General features: G+C 37.8%; 2 protein-coding genes across 3 annotated transcripts in view; one reads left to right on the top strand and one right to left on the bottom strand.

The window, feature by feature from the left end:
• Positions 1-904: 904 nt before the first annotated feature.
• Positions 905-5,594, top strand: scrn3 (secernin 3). The gene is made up of 8 exons (XM_052565526.1): positions 905-1,072; positions 1,426-1,582; positions 1,665-1,846; positions 3,118-3,317; positions 3,412-3,624; positions 3,728-3,890; positions 3,975-4,155; positions 4,396-5,594. The coding sequence occupies exons 2-8, from the start codon at positions 1,427-1,429 to the stop codon at positions 4,555-4,557; spliced, it is 1,257 nt and encodes a 418-aa protein (XP_052421486.1). The 5' UTR covers positions 905-1,072; position 1,426; the 3' UTR covers positions 4,558-5,594.
• Positions 5,590-14,495, bottom strand: part of LOC127965007 (integral membrane protein GPR155-like) — a 23,174-nt gene continuing 14,268 nt past the window's right edge. Inside the window, exons 8-16 of one of the 2 annotated variants that reach the window (XM_052565524.1) lie at positions 13,773-13,857; positions 13,219-13,309; positions 12,618-12,777; positions 10,574-10,660; positions 9,941-10,080; positions 9,215-9,310; positions 9,056-9,120; positions 6,949-7,083; positions 5,590-6,794 (exon numbers count right to left, since the gene is read on the bottom strand). In XM_052565524.1, the coding sequence (XP_052421484.1) occupies positions 6,602-6,794; positions 6,949-7,083; positions 9,056-9,120; positions 9,215-9,310; positions 9,941-10,080; positions 10,574-10,660; positions 12,618-12,777; positions 13,219-13,309; positions 13,773-13,857 (1,052 nt within the window). In that variant the 3' untranslated portion in view covers positions 5,590-6,601. The remainder of the gene's footprint in view (positions 6,795-6,948; positions 7,084-9,055; positions 9,121-9,214; positions 9,311-9,940; positions 10,081-10,573; positions 10,661-12,617; positions 12,778-13,218; positions 13,310-13,772; positions 13,858-14,495) is intronic. The other variant, XM_052565525.1, reaches the window with a different exon arrangement.

Here is a 14,495-nt window from a genome sequence, read left to right as displayed (position 1 = left end):
ATCATCCTTTCCTTGATTTTACATCACTTTGAAGTAAGAGCTATTGGTCTGTAACTACAGCTTCCCAGGTTTCCTTATTTGTATCACTATTGCTTCTGGTAGTTGGTAACATTCCCTCCTCCCTTACTTTAATACACATCTCCAGCAGCTTCAACAGTGACTTTTCCCCCAATTGTTTTAACATTAAATAACAGACTTGACCTTTCCCTGAGATGTAGGCTTTGCTCTTGCTCTCACCATCTCTGCTAGTAAATGGATCATCCAATATTTTTTTTAGTTTCTTCCTTCCCATTTTACTCTTGATGATGCTGACTCAGTGTTACTGATCTTCTCCTTCTTCTGACAAATTTTCTGAATTATGTACCATGACAAGTTTCATTTCTATAGTATTGTCCCTTGAGAAGATAAACTAAAATTGCTTCTGAAATGTGAGGGGTGTACTTACTTTTGTGAAATACTGTACATAGCTACATCGTGGTTGTATTTGTAAATCTTACTAATAATGATAATAATAATAATACATTGGAAACATGTTTTAATGCTTTTATTTTAATTTCAAAACGTACAGCGAATGTAGTAATACGTCATAATATTTCTTAAATAAATAAACAAACAACTGTGAAATCATGCAAGCGGTTCCTTTTCTTTTTATTGATTTTCATTATTTTAGTATTTCATATTAGTATTTGCACTCCTGTAATGTTTGTTATTTATATTGTACTTTTTATTTTACGAGGACTTGTTTGATATTTTCGATGCCTTGCAGTGTTTGCGACAGCGGAATCAAAAGCCAATCAGAAAGGCTGCTGCACAACCATGTGACCGATGCGCCGTTGCCCCGCCCACTTTATCCTCTGATCAAACACACACGTGGATCGACTGGACTCACTTGTCAGACAGCAGGAGCGGATTAGTGGATTAGTTATGAATCAGATAGCAGTGCATGAAGATTTGTGTCAAAGTCTGCGGCCGGTTTTGTTTATGGGGAAAGGAAAAGGAAAGTAAACACACGTTTAATCTCATCGAACAGAGAAGTGATTAATTTCGTACCTGCATACGCGAGTTGGACAAGGTAAATCAAATTATAAAGGGCATATCGTAGACGAATTTAACAAATACTGGTAATATTTGAATCATCTTAAATGCTACCATGTTAGTGCTATAGAATGTTTCATGCAAAGGTCGGTTTTAAGAGTTAATTGATGTGATATATATATATATATTATGTGTAGAAGGAAATAAAAACATGTTCTTATTTCCTATTAGCTACTTCAAGGTCAATGATGTGTGATGCATCAGTGATTGCATTGTCATCAGTGCATGAACAGAAATCTTGGTATCATTAATAGTTTTTCAGCACTTGATCACTAAATGTCATTGGGCAAAAATTACCTCTGTTTAGTGTTTACATTTTTTTTATTTCAGGATGTATCCAACCTCCTGCGACACATTTGTAGCCTTGCCTCCATCTACAGAGGGTCAGCGGATAGTCTTCGGGAAGAACTCGGACAGACCCTGCGATGAGGTTCAAGAGGTGGTCTACTTCCCTGCCAAAGACCATGAACCAGGAGAAAAACTTGAGGTACTTTAAAACCTCTGCTACAGCTGTAGTTTCCTCCACAGGCTTCAGATGAGCTCTTATTAAATGATTCTCCTGTGATCAGTGTACATATATAGAGATCGAGCAGGTGGCTCAGACGCATGCAGTGGTCCTGAGTCGTCCCGCCTGGCTGTGGGGGGCAGAGATGGGGGCGAACGAGCATCAGGTGTGCATCGGGAACGAGGCGGTTTGGGGGAAAGAGAGTGTGGACGGTCAAGAGGCTCTCCTGGGCATGGATCTCGTCAGGTCATCCAAACAAACTCTTTTATTATTATTATTAAGTATTATATATTCAGCATTCACTGTAATTTATTCAACTTCTATAATTCAAAATATGTTGCCTGGCAATTATTATTATTCATTTTTTTTTAACACATTCTAAATGTCTAAATTAAGTTTGATCAAATTTAAGAACATACTTTTTTTTTTTTATGTCATAAATTATGTTATACCGAATGCCTTGATTATCATTTCCGGAGGTCTTAAATTTGGGGATGGAAAAACAGGAATCGTTGGAATCGTGGCCATTATTAAATTCTAAAAGGCTGGGATTTATAGATTTTTTTCAGAGGCTTTGTTACGTTTGAACACAATCGGAATTCTCAAAACTGCTTTTTAAACGTCAGCATCATCTAGTCACGTAGTTATACATCGTAAATGTGATTTCTGTGCATTAATGCATTTACATTTAGTCATTTAGCAGACACTTTTATCCAAAGCGACTTACAAATGAGGACAACGGACGCAATCAAAATCTCTGCATCTCTTTCACTGGTTCTCTGTTGAATAGTCTTATCAGAATGACAAGGCAAACAATTAGACACTGCTTTTATGATGTGTACAAGTGACTAGAAGATGATCAAAGATGCCGTTTTTACAAATTCGACTGTGATTTTAAATTTGTTTTATTATTATTATTATTATTTGAGTATTGTTACGCTAATTACATCTGTCAATTAATTCAACATAAATTAGTATTAGCACAATGATATGTTAATATTTTTGCATCTGTAAAATCTAACAGCAGTCAGCCTCATATATGTGTGTATTTATATATTAATACTGTAAAAACATAAAAACTGATTGCAATACACATGTTGAATAAAATGTGATTTGAATATTTTAAAATTGCACTTAAATCTGTTTTGCCATAGAATACAGGCCTGATATTCTTAAATAAGGAAAATATCCGAAACTGTATGGTTTGTTCTGCATGGACATAAAGTGTTAAATTTATCTGTGCAGGTCATTATAAAGGTTGTAAAGGGTTAGTCCACCCCCCCCCCCCCCAAAAAAAAAAAATCCAATGTAGTATGACTGTGTCAAATGTAAAAATATATTTTTGAAGAATGTTTTTTTTTTTTTTTTTTTTTTTTTGTATGGACAAAAATGACAATGGAAGTCAAACCGAACCTTTTTGGCTACCAAAATTTTTCAAACTATCTTCTGAAGAAAGAAATCTAGGCTTTTAAATGCAGTTGTTCACACAGTGTTGGATGCTGTTTGTCTGTGTGTAGGCTTGCTCTGGAGAGGGCCGACACCGCGGAGCGCGCTGTAGACGTGATAACAGATCTGCTGGAGAAACACGGCCAGGGAGGGAACTGTATGGAGGATGAGTGTGGACTCACCTATCACAACAGCTTCCTGATATCAGACCGCAGCGAGGCCTGGGTGCTGGAGACCGCTGGGAAATACTGGGCAGCAGAGAGAGTGGAGGGTAAGTCCTGAGGCATGCACCATCACAGCTTCAAACAGAGATCAGTCAAAGCGTTTCAAAGGCCTGCTTCCGTCTCTCTCTCTCTCTCTTGAAGCCGGCTATCGTAACATCTCCAACGAGTACTCCATCACGACTAAGATCGACAGGGAGCACCCGGAGCTGAGGACGTACGCAGAGAAGCAGCGCTGGTGGAACGGAAAGACTGAGTTCAGCTTTGCTAAGGTCTACTCTTACTCCAACACAGCTCGGATCGAGGCGGCCGAGGGACGCTACTGCGAGGGACGCAAGCTCCTGCAGAAAAGCCAAGGTGAAAATGAGCAGCTAATTCATGCAAAGATAATAACAGTGCCATAGATTATTCATGGACCGCTTTATTGAATTGTTAGAGATGTTGTTCTGCTGTCCTACAGGCCACATCACAGCAGAGACGATGATGGAGATTTTGAGGGATAAGGAGAGCGGAATCAACATGGAGGGGTTGTTCATGACCACAGGGAGTATGGTGTCTGTCGTCCCGAAGGACCAGAACCTCCCTGGGGTGCACTTCTTCACTGCCACCCCGGACCCTGAGCGGTACAGGACATACAGAGGCTCTGACACAGTCTTACCGCTGCTTGTGTGCTCCGGGGCTCATGTGTCGTCTTCTTCTGTCCGCAGGTCTGTCTTCAAGCCCTTTGTGTTTGTAGTGGACATAAAGCAGCTGAAGCACACGTGTTCTCCGTGTTTCGGAGAGGAGGATCCCGTGAAGAAGAAACCCCGTTTCCAGAGCAAACCCAACCGCAAACACCCTCTGTTTCTGAAACACGAGGGGGCCGCGATCATCATAGACAGCGGCGGGGTGAGCACGTGCCTAAAATATCACAAATCACTTAGTGTTTCAAGACAGGAAGTGAGCTCACATGCATAGAGTTAAGCCAATCATAACAAAGGTCATTAGCATGGAAATCTTAAAGGTACAGTAGCCATAAAAAAATTTTTTGTTGCATGATATTTTGAATTCATCTCGAATGATGCTAAACATGTGTAATCTAATTTATAGCATTATTCTAGTAACGAGGCACGTTGTGTGTTTGTTCAGGAGCGAGGAGAGAGGATGGAGGAGGAGATGAGAGCTCTGGAGAAGCAGAAGTTGGTAGAGATGGAGAAATATCTGACTAAAGGGATTGAAGATGCAACGCTGCTGGTTCATCTCTTCACAGACACTGTAGACGAGGAGTTTAGCATCTATAGCAACGCCTGAGACTTAGTTTACGAATCAAAGTCATTGGATTGCTGCACGTTTCCTCAACTCTGGGCACTTTTGGAGCGGAGGATCATTAGCTTCACTGAATGGCAGATTGATTGCAGTGGAGGCTTAATACAAGTGATACTGAACTGACACATCACATGTCTCACAATGTATTTTCTAGCTCTTCACTGATGCTAATTATATTTCATACTGATACTAACCTATGTGGATATAACAAAAAGTCACATTTTTTCTGATAATATCATCGTTTACCATGTAATTATTCATGGTTTTATTACGGATTTTCAAAGTTTATTCAGTCTGGTAACGCTTTACAATTAATGCATTAATTATCATTAACTAAAAATGAGCTGTACATTTGCTACAGCATTTATTTATACATTTTTGTTCCCATTAGGTAATAAAAATGCAACAGTTCATGTCATATTAGTTCATGTCAGCTCAAGTTGTAAATGTAACATTCAACAAACTGAAATCGATCATTCTTTGATAGCTAATGTACGTAACCTATGTTAACAAATTGTTAAAGTGTTACAAAATAAATCTTAAGTTTAAAGTTGAAGTCTATAACTATAACAAATATAAATGACGGCGTTGAGGAGTTCCTTCATACAGCTTCGTGACCCCCTCAGATACAAAAGACCCCAGAGTTGAATAAACGCCCTCATACTGTTACCAAGAGCGCCATCATTTAGCCACTTCCTGTATGTTTGGATATCATTTGTACAGAACGCAGTAATATATTTGAACTTGTTCATGGTTTAGTCTCATTGCTCAAGTTAACGAATGGTAAGTTTATGTCAAAGATCTTAAATTGTGTCTACCATGCCTTATGTCCATGTGTCACGAAATCCAGTGCCAGTCGTTTTAATTAGACAATGTCTTTATGATGCACAGATATCCTATGCACTCGACAAACACTTGAAGAAAAGTTTGAGTGTGTGAACATCATGTTTCCAGCACCTTCTGACCCACGGCTTTATTACAATAGATCTATTCAGAAAATAAATCCTACACCACAAACACAATGAGCAAGTCTTTATTGTTGTCAGGTTTCAGAGACCAACTCAATACTGATAAATCACCACAGTGTTGGAAGTGTTATTCATCTGTCGGACGTGTGTTTATTATCCAGAGGGAAACCCAACGAATATCTGGCGCCCTCACTCATGTGGATGTGAGAGGAACCCAATCAATTATGTGAAGATAATGGATAATTTGGAATTACGCTACAAAAATAATGGAGATGTGACTGCGTTTTGACCCATTTTGTCTTTGGTATTGTTCCTTTAGTAGTCACACATATACTGTTTGTTGTCAAAAAAACAATAATTGTATTACAGTTTTGTTTATTAAATGGATTGCACTTTATTTTACAGTATATGCACTTATGGTGTACTTCCCAAATAAAGTACTGGGAAGTATAAGCTAAGTTATTTTCCCAGTTATTATACTATAATGTACTGTAACATGTACATACAGAATAGTACTTTCATTTAAAGGATAAGCTCAAATGTTTAGTTTTTTGGGGGCTGGGTATATTCACCTCTGAATTACATAAATGTATTATTATAAAATTATTATAAAAAGCCTAAATATATTCTTTGTGTGAAGCACAAATGTCCCATGCAGTCAATAAACACTTTCATTGAAGTTAATCAGTCCGGAAGGATTCATCCGGAGAAACGTTTTATTGTGGGAACTGTAAGTTGGCATGACTTAAATAAAAAATAAAAAAAACTAACTGTCCACATAATAATAATAATAATGTAAAAATAATAATAATAATCTGATTACGAAACTGCAGCAACAGTTAAATGAATATGTCAGACACTTCAATAATACTAATAATATATATATTAATGACTCTAATAATGAAATAAACTAAAAGAGATGGCCAGGATTTCCAGTCACCCTGGTCTGTGTGAGGTAGCTAAAGTTCTCAAGACCTCATATAACTAACTACTTCCACATCTGAGTATTGCTATAGTATCAGTAGAACAACTAGTTCAGTGAACTGTGCGTGTGTCCGCCTCTAGGTGAAGCGGTAGTGCAGGGCTTGATCCTGGAAGCCGTGCTGGAGAGAGATGTGTTGGATGACTCCTCCCTCCAGCAGACGGCAGCCGTACGCCAGAGCCTCGTCCGGGGCGCGGGACAACCCCACGCTCTGCAGCCAGCGCACCAGATCACTGCCCAGAAACGTCTCTGTGCTGCTGCTCTCTCCACACCTGCACAGCAGAGCATGAGTCACCCACTGCACCCAACCCAAACCGGACACATGACGTAACATGCTAAATTATACTATCATTTAAAAACAAAGAATGCATGCAAATGAATGGTTAATTCAGTGCAAAAAAAGGAGCGCAGTGGAGGACCTCTCACCTTTTCTTGTGAACGATGTCTCTGACACACTGCTCCTTATGATATGTGAGGAACTGAGTACAGGTCAGTCTGATCTCCTCGGACGCTGCAGAGCCGGTGACCTCCTGACCCCAGCCCTGCCACAGGCTCGCTAACCTTTACCAACACACAGAAGGCCACCGGATCGGTTCACTGCATGTGTTATACTTTAAAAAATGCTCAACCTCGGTCCATTCAAGATGTAGATGAGTTTGTTTCTTCCTCAGATTTGAGAAATGCAGCATTGCATCACTTGCTCACTAACAGATGCACTGCAGTGAATGGGTGCCGTCAGATTGAGAGTCCAAACAGCTGATGAAAACATTATAATAATCCACTCCAGTCCATCAGTTAATGACTTATGAAGTGAAAAACTGTGTTCATGATAAATTCATCAACTCCAAACCACCAATTTTGGCCAACATACCAGTTTATAATCAATAATATAATAATATAATAAGGCTTCCTCCAGTGAAAACGTCCATACCCTGTTTTCCCTCACATCAAAATGTACCCACATATTTATTTTGAACTGTTTTGGACTCTTTTTGCTCATAAACAGTGTCTGATCGGAGCACATTTCTCTCTTGATTCAGACAAGACAACGTTTTGACTGGAGAAAGCAATATTATGTATAGAAGACTTCTATATTTAGCTAGAAGCAGTAGTTTAAAGTGAAAAACATCTTGATGGATTTGTTTGTTACAAACACACAGCTTTTGACCTTCAAAAGACATTAACTGATGGACTGGAGTGGATTATTGTGATGTTTTTATCCGCTGTTTGGACTCTCATTCGGGCGGCACCCATTCACTGCAGAGCATCCATTGGTGAACATGTGATGCAATGCACCTTTCTCCAAATCTGATGAAGAAACAAACTCATCTACATCTTGGATGGCCTGGGGACAAGCACATTTCCAACAATTTTTTTTTTTTTTTGGGGGGGTTAAGTATTAAAAACTATTTTTCTACTTCTTTATAAATAAAAGCTCCTTCCTCTATCCTGGCCATTTATTGAAGAAAAGCCACAAAAAACATTTTTCAAAACTGTTTTTGGAAGAAACATTACAATCACATTCAACCAGTAATTTGACTCCAAAGGCTATATAAATGTGGATTAATAATTATTTATTAATTCCCCCCACCACTTATAAATATGTCAATAATGTTTTTTTATGCCAATTTTACATCCTCTCTCTGACCCTTGAAATGAAACAGGCAGCTGTGCCATTAAGACTCATGAAAATGCCATACTTGAATATTCAATCAGAGACAGTATTTGGCGTATTTAGGTTTTTAAATGCTCCGTCCTTCAACATCAGCTTTGCAAAGCTGCATTACACAGCAACAGGATCACAAAGCAGTCCTAACTGAAAAGGTGCCACTCAAACTATTAAGAGACCAGGGCTCTTGTTCTTCAAAGCAGCATGTGCTACACACAGCCAGAAACAGCCATTTAAGGATTTATTCAATGTACAGCTTATCCTGAATTAACTAACCTTGACTTGGCAGCACGCAGGTAAATAAAAGAGGATATGCAATGCATTTATAATGTGCTTAGTAGCAGTCTTTAAACCTACTTTGACTTGAGTGGCCATCTCAGTTATTTTAACGAGCACTGTTGGACCCGTGAGGCAAAACAGAGTCACAAAACATCAATTTTTGTTATCCTGATTAACAAACAGAGTGCTGCATAATAGAGTGCACTACAGAGAGCAGTACAAGTATTTCAAATATTACAGGTGGATGTTTTGGCTCAGAAACTAATAGTGGAATATCCACTGAACCTAGAACCGTCCCATTTTTTGGGGCAAGTTAGAAAATGAATTGCATGTATTTTTCCTCACTAATGTGTAAACGTGGAGTGTTACACATTGTTAATGCATTCAAATGAATTCCTTCGCTCTAAGTTGTGGAAGATGCATGACACAAGCCATTTTTCAGCTTTATCTCAATAAATGCACTTCATGAACTGGAGATTGTAATTGGAAGTATGCTTTCATAATTTCTCAAAAGATGCCGCAAATATGATTGATCATGATGTGACCCCCTTTAATAAAGCCTAAGTTTAGAGTTTGTTTAGTTACCTCTTTCTGAATGGAGAAATAATCAAATGCTTGTCAAGGCCGAAAAAGGCAAATGAAATGAGACCCTGCAGTGAAGACAAAAGACAATAAGAGTAAATGTTTCAGTTAAAGTTGTAGTTAGACTTCAGCACAGCACATGTGACAGGAACACAGGTTTACCTGCCCAAAGTTAGCCACGACACAGAAGAACTGCAGCTCCAGATACAGCCGGCCTGGATCTTTATTAAAGAGCCACCACAGACAGCTGGAGAGATTCTACAACACACACACACACACACACACACACGTTTGTTTTTGTGTAAAGTGTGTTCATCCCATAGGTGTATTGGTTTTTATACTGTACAAACTGTATATTTTACGGCCCTACACCAACCCTACACCTAACCCTAACCCTCACAGGAAACTTTGTGCATTTTTACTTTCTCCAAAAAACTCATTCTGTATGATTTATAAGTGTTTTGAAAAATGGGGACATGGGTTATGTCCTAATAAGTCACCCTCTCCTTGTAATACATGTGTCATACCCATGTCATTATACAGAGATGTGTCCTGATATGTCACAAAAAATGCCCACTCTCTCACACACACACACAACTGATTCACAGAAGAACGACTAGTCTCTGAAGAACAGTGAAACCCCATCCACAGAGAGGAGTAGCATGCATATTGACATGAACTAATGCGGTGACTCATATGCAGAGCAATCAAAAAGCTTTTTGGTCATACTTTGGTCACACAAAAATATCATGTTCATCATAAAAGAGGTTCTGTAATTTTAGAGATCTGGACAAAAACAAAGATTCATCACATTACTGACCCTCACACAATTTTATGGTAATACTGTAACAGTATAATTAGATGTGCATGCTGATTGGCTGTACTCACAGCGAGCAGACTGACGGTCAGTAACAGACACACAAGCACATGTCTCGTCGACTGTATGTCTGTGTTCTGTCTGTGTGCCTCTCTCTGTTCCTCTTCGACCAGCAGACAGCTGGTGGATGCACACTGCTGGCTACACTGACCTGAAAACAGCACAGCCTTTCAAAATGTATTGCAATGATTTTCAGTGATGTTTTATTGAAGCAGAAGTCATTAAAGAAAGAGTTTGTGTGCTAATGAAAATTATTTTATAACAGGCACCCGATTTCATTTCAAACTCCTAAGTTTACGCTCATTTTCAAGCAACTTTTCTATACATATAATATAATTCATATTATAAAGTACAGTTGACCTAGTCTGTCATGCTCAAAAGGTCATAAAAGTATCCAGAACGTGGCCCACATATGAGGAACAGATATCGATAATATCAAAATAGCTTTTCGTTCTTCATCTGCATTACTGATGCTGTGCGTTGCAGATGATGTTTCTGACATGCTGCTGTTCAAGACTGAAACAGACTTCACATCTACACTGAAAATGCACAGAGAGCAGAAAGAGATGCTTTCTGTGTATAAAGATGAGGCAGTCTCTCGTCTGTCTAATGTGTGTGCACAGGAACCGTAAGAAAGAGAGAACCTGTTTGGATGGGTGTTTCCTCTCTGGTGCTTGTCGTGTCAGGGACGGACTGCAGAGGGCCACACACACACTCGCACATCTGACAGTCTGACAAACACACACACACACACACACATCAGTCAAATTCTCTCACAGGCTTTATCTTTGGTTCTTTTGCAGGCTCTGAATGGCATATACTAACTTCTACTTTTGATCACTACTATTTTCATTCTCAAAGTATTATGCACTATGAACATTTTCTGTATTTGTGAAACAACTAGATGAATCTATAATGAGCTGCTTACAACCCGAACACAGTGTGGATAACTGTATCCCACAATGCAGCACGCTTGACTTCCATTTCTAATGTGATGGCTGTCTTATCTCTGTAACTCAAATGTTCCTAGAAAATACACTGAAAATGCAGAGAAGGATTTTTATTTTTAATAGGTGACATCACGAGATCATGTAACATAATTTCACTATAAAATACAGTACTACATTTGTGATCCTGGAGCACAAAAGCAGTCTTAAGTTGCACGGGGATAGTTGTAGCAACAGCCAAAAAACATTGTATGGGTCAAAATGAAAGATTTTTCTTGTATGCCAAAAATCATTCGGATATTATGTAAAGATCATGCTCCATGAAAATATTTTTTAAATTTCCTACCATAAATATATAAAATCATAATTTCTGATTTTTAATATGCATTGCTAAGAATTTAGACAACTTTAACGCTTGTGCATTGTTCAAATTCACTACCCTTTTGTTATGTTCGGGATGAAAACCTCCACTCAGTTAAACTGCTGTAAAAATGTGCTTTTTTTGTATATATCTGTTAATCAACTTCAGTTTTGATCAAAACCAAATGTTTTTAAAAAAATCCAAGATTTTAACTCTTTAATTGCAAAGTTCATAAATGTTGTCACTGATTTGTGGGGGAAAAACACACAAAATGACTTATTTTCAATATAAAAGTAATTGTAATTGTAATAGTAATTGTGAAAAAAGTAATAGTAATTGTGGCTGGATTTTTTTTTTTTTTTTTTTTTACTTTTTATAACAGTCTTCTGCATGTCAAAGATTAGTAGCAACATTGGCTTTGATGCATTTTTAGTTTTTGTGCAGCATTAGATTTACATTTTTTTCTCCCTCATTTACTGTTGGTGGCTGTTTTTGCCCCATTGACTTCCATTATAACGACATTTTTTGATTGCAAAGCCATGACACCATATAATCATGCATTCTTGATTGTTTGTGGTTTTTCCTTTTGGGAAGAGGTAAAATTTGTTATTTTTACAGTTGATCACTAGGTGGGACCATTAACCCTTTAAATAGGCCTGTGCAAAAAAAGGCTTAGTTTCTGGCTTGTATATGGAGTTATATGGAGTATAACAGCAAATTATAGTGGTTGTGTGTGTGTGTGAGATTCTTGATTGTTGGTGGTTTTCACTGTTGGAAAGAGGTAACATTTGTTATTTTTTACAGTTGATCAATAGGTGGGACCATTAACCCTTTAGATAGGCCTGTGCAAAAAAAGCTTAGTTTCTGACTTGTATATGAAGCTATTAGGTCAAAATAAGATTTGTCACCAAAAATCATTCCATTAGCTCAAACACAGGGAAAGTTGTGGCCAAAATAAGACTCAACTTTACCCCCTAGTGGACGGAAACGTCCCCAACAACACATAAGGGTTAAAGGTGATTTTTTTTTTTAAGTATTTTGATTTCTTTGCACCCTCAGATACCAGATTTTCAAATAGTTGTATCTCGGTCAAATACTGTCCTATCCTAACTTAGATTATTTATTCAGCTTTCAGATGATTTATAGATCTCAGTTTTTGAAAAATGACACTAAAGACTGGTTTTGTGTTTCAGGGTCACATTCAGTGACCGCAGAGCCATAATACATATTACTATTACTAAGGATGTGCATGAACACTGTGAAGTGACAGAATACTGTAAGTGTATCTAATAATCTATGTGATCGATCTTTAGATATATTCTGATATTCCCTTGATTCTGGACCCATAGTTTCACAAAACAGGAGTAGTGAGTGTCGCACCTGTGTTGATGCTGCCTATATCTGTGTGTGTGTCCTCCTCGCTGTCCGACAGCGATCCACGTTCAAGGCTGTGATAGTCTCGAGTTCGTCTGCTGAGTAGTGTGAGCGAGACGCCACACAACACAATACCCCCGAATAACACCACAGACGTGCACGTCACCTACAACACACAAACAACATTTCAGTGCAAATACACTCATTATATGAATGTCCTTTGTAAGTAACATACCAACTTGATCTACTTTAGGGGAACACTAGATTAAAACAAGTAAACATCTTACAGTTGAAAACAATGAAATCTGATGGGCTGAATTACATACAACTACACATTGTTCTAGTGTTGTTGTCATATTTGGGCCTGGTTCACACTGATAGCACAGCTTTTGTTGCATTTTCGCAATATTCGTGTGTGGCTTGAAATCCAGTAAACATTAGACTGTGTTTAAGTCTGACTATTATCTTTACACCATTAATAATCAACCAACTCTGATGACATTATCTGAACAAACAGATCAGATGCAAAGTAACTGCGCACACAGTTTTAAACAGGGCATGTGGAATTGTGCACAGCGTGAAAGGCTTTCTTTCATCAGTTTTGTACCTGTGTCTTTCCATAAAAGAATGCAGAGTCGATAGTGTTTGGTAATCTTTCCCCTGTTAGGAGGAGGACACTCACAGCCAGAACTGGGACACTGCACGACACAGAGACAAACAACAGCAGATATCAGTGTTTTTGGCTCAGAAAGACTTATTTCAGTTGTCTAATAGAGCACAACAGTAACTGCCTGCTCTGTTTTAGCAGCCTAGGTTTCAGAAGTGTCTTCAGAATTTATTCAATTAAAGGTTATAAGAACCAAATTATTTGGATCCAAGGCGAATCGCAATATTACAAAGATACTGTGAAAGAAGTACAATGGTAAAAACCTGTGTAATTAAATCACTGATTTTAATTAAAGCACAACAATAACTTAGTTTGACATAATGGTAAAACTACATTTTATTTGTAATATACTGAGAAACCATCTCAGACCGAATAGTCAGTTTATACTGCAGTATGCATGCAGCATATTATTGAGCATCGATCGATTCTGCCATGTTCATCACATACAGTAACGCAGTTGGTCATTATGTAACTGTCCTGTATGTGCCACTCACCCCCAGCCAGTGATCACAGTGAGCCCTGGCCTGAAGTTCACCTCCTCACGTCTCCTCACGAAGAGCAGAGACAGAGCGATCAGACCTTCACAACACAATGAAGAACATTAGGGATGCATGGTATTATCAGACTGATATCGGAATCGGCCGATAATGGCTTAAAATGTCAATATCGGCATTGGCCCGATATGAAAAATTAAGCTATTTCTAATCAAATGAAAAGTAAAATAGCCTACCCAAAGAAAATTTAGACTGTTTATGATTAAATAAAGCTATTATTGATGTCATATTAATGAGCATGTTTTGATTTAAAGGTCAGAAGCAATAGCTTACATGAAAAAAAAATCAAACATCACACTTTAATTTTCACATTAATTTTATATATACTGATTTATTCATTAATGTGTGATATTTTTTTAAACAAATCATAAGCTCTAAACATTTTTTTTTGCTTTAGACCATCTACAAATGTTCAATCTTAAAATAAAATGTTGGAGTTAACACTGCATCTTTCTGAGGTTTAGTTTATTTAGGCTATAGTTATTTTCAAAGTTTCAATGTACTGTCAAAAAAACTTTATTGTTGTTTAATTCTAACAAATAAGTTCTTTTTAAAAACTAACCAAAATAAAAAATATATATATTTTGCATATAATTTCTGCACAGGAGAGACTTGGTTTTGTTTCAAAACAAAAGGAGATATATCGATATCGGTATCGGCCAA

Source organism: Carassius gibelio, chromosome B9, assembly GCF_023724105.1.
Source record: "Carassius gibelio isolate Cgi1373 ecotype wild population from Czech Republic chromosome B9, carGib1.2-hapl.c, whole genome shotgun sequence".
NCBI lineage: Eukaryota > Metazoa > Chordata > Actinopteri > Cypriniformes > Cyprinidae > Carassius > Carassius gibelio.
Note: the sequence above shows the minus strand (reverse complement) of the source record. Positions and strands in the feature narration are given on the sequence as shown.